Source organism: Erythranthe guttata, chromosome 4, assembly GCF_056151865.1.
Source record: "Erythranthe guttata isolate IM_541 chromosome 4, IM_541, whole genome shotgun sequence".
NCBI lineage: Eukaryota > Viridiplantae > Streptophyta > Magnoliopsida > Lamiales > Phrymaceae > Erythranthe > Erythranthe guttata.
Genome location: NC_142536.1, coordinates 12,090,036 through 12,096,461, shown reverse-complemented (window position 1 = coordinate 12,096,461; position 6,426 = coordinate 12,090,036). Strand labels below are relative to the sequence as shown.

The 6,426-nt window shown below is 36.6% G+C and overlaps 1 protein-coding gene across 1 annotated transcript; it reads left to right on the top strand.

The window, feature by feature from the left end:
- Positions 1-690: 690 nt before the first annotated feature.
- On the top strand, positions 691-4,779 carry LOC105957198 (histone deacetylase 18). The gene is given in 11 exon segments (XM_088816875.1): positions 691-946; positions 1,263-1,461; positions 1,676-1,822; positions 1,928-2,040; positions 2,343-2,440; positions 2,443-2,553; positions 2,757-2,821; positions 2,973-3,150; positions 3,235-3,326; positions 3,416-3,515; positions 3,672-4,779. Coding segments are annotated over 9 exon segments (1,119 nt in total). The 5' UTR covers positions 691-782; the 3' UTR covers positions 3,279-3,326; positions 3,416-3,515; positions 3,672-4,779.
- The last annotated feature ends 1,647 nt before the right edge of the window (positions 4,780-6,426 follow it).

The following is a 6,426-nucleotide window of genomic DNA, read 5'->3' as shown; positions in this document are numbered from 1 at the left end:
ATAAATTGTAATTATATATATTTTTTAATATTTATATTTTATTTTTATTTATTTCTATAATATTTTAAATTATTCTACATTATTTAAATAAAAATAATACATAAAAAAATAAAAAATAAGGCTCGCGTGCCGGCTTGTGAGTTCATGAACAACAAAAAACTGGCTCGAGCTCGGCTCGTCAAAAAGCTCGAGCTCGAAAAACTCGAGTCCGAGTTCGAGCTTTTTTCGAACCGGCTCATCGAGCTCATGAGTCGGCTCGGCTCGTTTACCACCCCTAAATGTGGGATGGTGATTTCTTTTATTAAATTAAGGAATAAGTCACATCAATATCTATAATTGATATAAGATTATGGAGAAGAAACAAAATGTTAAAGGGTTAAGACACATATTTACAAAAAAAAATGAGGGTCAAAAGTAATAAAAGTAAAATGTAATATGACAAAATACCTAAAAAATAATTTTTTTTAATCTTGGGGTTCAACAGCCACTGTTTTAGAGTGTCTTCAACAGTAAATATTTCATATGCATTAATAGTTAGGGCTAATACACCCTTGTGAAAATTCAAAATGCAATTACTATGTTGGAGGGGGAGGATGAGCGCCAAAATGGTTATCACGTGCCAAACACGTGCCTTTCCAAGGGCTATAATTGATTTTCAAAATACATTAACCAAACACGCCCCAACTTCATTTCGCCTTTTCGTATACTTGAGTGCATTTTGTAGTTCAATTTAGCTTCGAACTTGAATATTCTCGGCTCTAATAATCTGAGTGAGAGAGAGTATGGCGATAATGGAGGAAGATGCCCCAAAACGGCGTCGTGTTGGGCTGATATACGACGACAGAATGTGCAACCATGCAGACCCAGATGACGACGACCACGTCGAAAACCCCAATCGAATTCGCGCCATTTGGGACAAGCTCAACGCCTCTGGCCTTGCTCAAAGGTCTGCGTCTCTCTCTCTCTCTCTCTCTGTTATGTTCTTGTGGTTAATGATTCTGCTTTGGGCGTAGTAGGGGTTTCTGTGTAGCTGTTATTTTTGTGTGATTTTTACTTTCAGGTTTGAAATTGAGGATTTATTAGAACATGGTGAAGATTAAAAACATGTGGTTTTTTACTCAAAAATCTTTTATTGATTTTTTTTTACTCTAATAAAAATGTTTTTCTATTTTTTTAGTTTTGTGGAAAAAGATGGGAAAATGTTACCATTTGCTTTAGTGAGAAATGATTCTGAATTTGTATGAATGATTTCGATTTTTCAGATGTATAGTTTCAAATGGTAAGGAAGCAAAGGATAATCATTTAGCTTTAGTCCACTCCGAAAAGCACATTAAATTTGTTAAGAACATTAGTTCGAGAAATAATTCAACAATGAAAAGAACAGCTGAAAAATTGGACTCTATATTTTTCAATGAAGGCTCGTCAGAAGCTTCGTCTCTTGCCGCAGGCTCTGTCATACAGGTTTGTACTAGTATGTGCATATATACACTAGATAATTAATTTTTGTTCTGTTAACTAACTCATATTAACATATAAGGAAAAAAAAAAAAAAAAAAAGCTTAACTCTGCAAATTAATTCAGTTATTCTTAAAGATGATGCAGTTTCTTTTGTTTTGGCTACTAATTATTCTTGAGTTTATCATAAGCTTTTAAGTCTGCAAATCTGCTTTCGTAGGCTGCAGAGAAAGTTGCGAAAGGAGAACTCGATTCTGCATTTGCTATTGTGAGGCCTCCAGGTCATCACGCGGAAGAAGATGAACCGATGGGTTTTTGCCTATACAACAATATTGCTATTGCAGCTAGTTTTCTTTTGAACAGACGAGTGAGAGCTAGTTATTTTTTCTTGAAAATAAATGTGATTATTTCTAATACTTTTGTTTTTACCTGCATGTTTAAATTAACGTTTCGCTCTGTTGTACATTTGTAGCCAAAGTTGGGTGTCGGCAAAATATTGATTGTGGATTGGGATGTACATCATGGAAATGGTACTCAGAAGATGTTCTACGAAGATCCCCGAGTACTTACCTTCTCCGTACATAGGTATCGAATATTAAAATGAATATTTACGTTAAAATCTAAAACTTGAAAATATTGTTGAAAGAATTTGTTTCATGTATCCTAAGTATTGTCTTTTGTGAGTGCGTTTGTGCTTCCTTATTTAATTACGTGCGACTTTTTGCATTTATGTTATTTTAGTATTGCCGCTTATCTTTATCTTATCCTTACATTTTATCTTGTTTTTATAGAAATAATTACCGGTTTCATGAAAATTGTCACTTGCAAATTACATCTTACATATTTCTTTAACGGGCTCAATGAACTATGAAATGTGTCTCGACCAGGCATGATTCTGGGGAATTCTATCCATATGGTAATGACGGGGCATACAACATGATCGGAGAAGGGCCGGGAGCAGGGTACAATATTAATGTACCTTGGGAGATGATTCGTGTGGAGATGCAGACTATTTTGCCGTTTGGGACCATATATTAATTCCCGTTGCTAAGAAATTCGATCCTGACTTGATAATGGTCGCAGCAGGATTTGACGCAGGTTAGCTGGTAATTTCCTAATAAATTGCCGTTGATCAATTTTAATGCACATTTTGTGTCATCGTACACTTCCGTATGTATTTAGTATTAAACAAAAATAAATTTTACGCCTTTCCATTACTCATGCATGCATACGTAGATGCTTGATCGTCTTTATTCGTTATCGATTCAGATTAATACTATTTACGTCGTTAATTTGAACAGCCTTAGGCGATCATGTTGGAGGATGTTGTCTTAGTCCGTACGCATATTCGGTTATGCTCCGCAAGGTTTGAGCTTCACCATTATCATAAAAGTTAAATATCTCGTGTTTTTTTTTTTTTTTATCATTTCTTTATTAGCTCCTTTTAAACTATATTTGACTCGACATTATTTAAATATAGTTTACTTATTGGCTGTTGTTGATGTTTTATTATTTAGTTGATGGATATTTCGAGTGGTAAGAATATTGTTTTGGCACTCGAAGGAGGATATGATCCCGTTTCGTTAGCAAATTCAGCCGAAGCTTGTGTCGAAGTATTACTACAAGACAAGCCTCTTACGAGGTCCTCGGTGGATCTTACACTTAAATCCACAGCACTTGTGATACGAACAATAGGTGCTTACGTTTCTCGATTGTTTATTAAGTGATAATAATATTATTTTTTTTAATTATCTTAAATATATATGTTATTTTGCTCAGGTACGCCAAGCGTTAAGCAGATATTGGCCGGTTCTTGCTTCTGAATTAACGGACCAAGTAATCAATAGCAGTCGCAGACCATCACAACTGAGGTCCAACTTTTGCTTGTATATTTCGAGAGTATGCAATTTCGGTTTTTTTTATCCTTTCCAAACTTGATGTTGGAAGCATTTTTATCCAGGATGTAGCGGATACCTCCACCGCTAGTGCGAAATCGAATCCAAAAGTTGAACAAGTTCGTAGTGCTGAGAGAAAAAACGACCAAAAAAGGAACGTAGCAGGTAATTCTTTCCGATGTAGTACTTGTTCTTCTATTTGTGACAAAACAATTAGTTTTTGAGTGCTATAGATTGGAACACTCTCCATTTGTACATCACCGACATATTCTAAATTCGAGATTGCATGTAAATCATAGAATTTTGTTTTTTTCGTTGAAGGTGAGCTCGTGCTTAAGTTCATGAAAGAGCAATGCTTGACCGTCAAACACGGAGCAAAAAACACCTCTCCATTCGCAGGACCGACCGGGATCAAGCTCCAGCCCCGCAAGGCTTCCTATAGGTGACCCCCAAAAGGGTGGAAGCCCCCTCAAGCGTCCTCGAAGTTCGAGCGAAGATCCCAAAAAGATTCGACGAAATTTAAGTTTGAGATGAATCTTATCCGTGAGTTCTATGCTAATCTGGAGAGGGCTGTTGGTGACGAGTTATCTTGCCGTTTTGGGCAAATTTATGTTCGTGGCAAAGTATACGAGTTCACCCCGAAGTTGTTGAATAAGATACTTGGCACGAATGAGAAGGGAGCTTCGAGATCAGGAGTATCCCACGAGGATTTGGCAAAAGAGATGACCGGAGGAAAGATGAAGCAGTGGCTTGTCGTTGGTCTGAAGCGTACACAACTCACGAAGGTTTACGCCATATTGCATGAGATAGGATGTGCAAACTGGTTTCCAACTTTGACTTCGAATCTTGTGTCTGTGGATCAAGCTGATTTCCTGTATGTTGTCGGTCACGGTGTTGAAATCAATGTCGGCGAATTTATTTTCCGGCGAATATTGGAAGAGGCAGAGCGTGTTTCTGATGTTTTAATATTTCCTATTTTAATATTTTCTTTGCTTTGTGAACAGAAATACGTTGTCAGCAAGGATGCAACTTTAAATAGGGTTCCTGCTTATCCAATTGTGATTCCGAGTCCGGAGACTGCATTCCGTGAAATGTTGCTGGGACAGCTGCATGTGAGGCGTGAAGAAGTCTCTACTATGGAAGCCAAGATACAGGCCCTCTCTGCCCCTGGTGCAAGCTTATTTCCCGGATCAACTTCTGCCTCTCCATGATTGTCATTGAAAAAAAAGTCTTTTGTTGCTGGTTTGTTTTTTAACAATTTATTAAATTTGGAACAATATTTTATATTTTGTTTTTATTTTGGATAAGTTGATTTTTGATGCATGATTGGGTCTGCTACCCCAATCTGCATATTAAATGTTATGTTTTGTTTTTTGAATTAACTATGATTTATTTTTGATTCACTTTGTGGAGGATTTCTGAATTTGAACTATTATCTTTTGATTGTTGTTCTTATAGTTTTTGCCTTATGTATGTGATAATTGCATTTGCAGGTACACATAAATGCTATGATTTATTTTGTTTTCATTTTGAGGAAGATCTGCATGTGGGATCCATTCACATGTTTGTAATGATATCTATTATTCATACTGAGACACGAATTTGTTAACATTTTCATATTAATTTGTTAACACGAATTTTCACGAAGGAACAAGTCATTCCAGGAAGGTATCCAAACAAAATTGTCTAGATTCAAAGATCTTTCTCAAAATGAAAACAAAATAAATCATAGCATTTATGTGTACCTGCAAATGCAATTATCACATACATAAGGCAAAAACTATAAGAACAACAATCAAAAGATTATTGTTCAAATTCAGAAATCCTCCACAAAGTGAATCAAAAATAAATCATAGCTAATTCAAAAAACAAAACATAACATTTAATATGCAGATTGGGGTAGCAGACCCAATCATGCATCAAAAATCAACTTATACAAAATAAAAACAAAATATAAAATATTTAATAAATTGTTAAAAAACAAACCAGCAACAAAAGACTTTTTTTTCAATGACAATCATGGAGAGGCAGAAGTTGATCCGGGAAATAAGCTTGCACCAGGGGCAGAGAGGGCCTGTATCTTGGCTTCCATAGCAGCGAGTTCTTCACGCCTCACATGCAGCTGTCCCAGCAACATTTCACGGAATGCAGTCTCCGGACTCGGAATCACAATTGGATAAGCAGGAACCCTATTACAAGTTGCATCCTTGCTGACAACGTATTTCTGTTCACAAAGCAAAGAAAATATTAAAATAGGAAATATTAAAACATCAGAAACACGCTCCGCCTCTTCCAATATTCGCCGGAAAATAAATTCGCCGACATTGATTTCAACACCGTGACCGACAGCATACAGGAAATCAGCTTGATCCACAGACACAAGATTCGAAGTCAAAGTTGGAAACCAGTTTGCACATCCTATCTCATGCAATATGGCGTAAACCTTCGTGAGTTGTGTACGCTTCAGACCAACCACAGGCCACTGCTTCATCTTTCCTCCGGTCATCTCTTTTGCCAAATCCTCGTGGGATACTCCTGATCTCGAAGCTCCCTTCTCATTCGTGCCAAGTATCTTATTCAACAACTTCGGGGTGAACTCGTACACTTTGCCACGAACATAAATTTGCCCAAAACGGCAAGATAACTCGTCACCAACAGCCCTCTCCAGATTAGCATAGAACTCACGGATAAGATTCATCTCAAACTTAAATTTCGTCGGATTTTTCGCCATTCATGGTAATCCGATTAGACGATCCACCATCATTCCCTTTGACGAGTTTGTTTCACCACCTCGAAGACGACCTTCAATCTGTCGGCGCTCTCCAAGAACGATGGAAATTGTTTTTGGCTGCTAGTTCTGGATCCAGCGAGTACATTCCCTTCAAAATTTTTAAGGTACGATGTTGGTTGTGAAACAAATAGTTCTAGTCACTTTGTATTCCTTTTATTTTTTCCTCATCTTTGTCTTGTTGTTTTGGTTTTATTAGTTATCTAGTTTATGTACATAGATTAGGAAAATATAGAATATTTTGAATTAAGTCTTGGAGGAAGATTTTCTAATTTTTGAGGGTCTTAT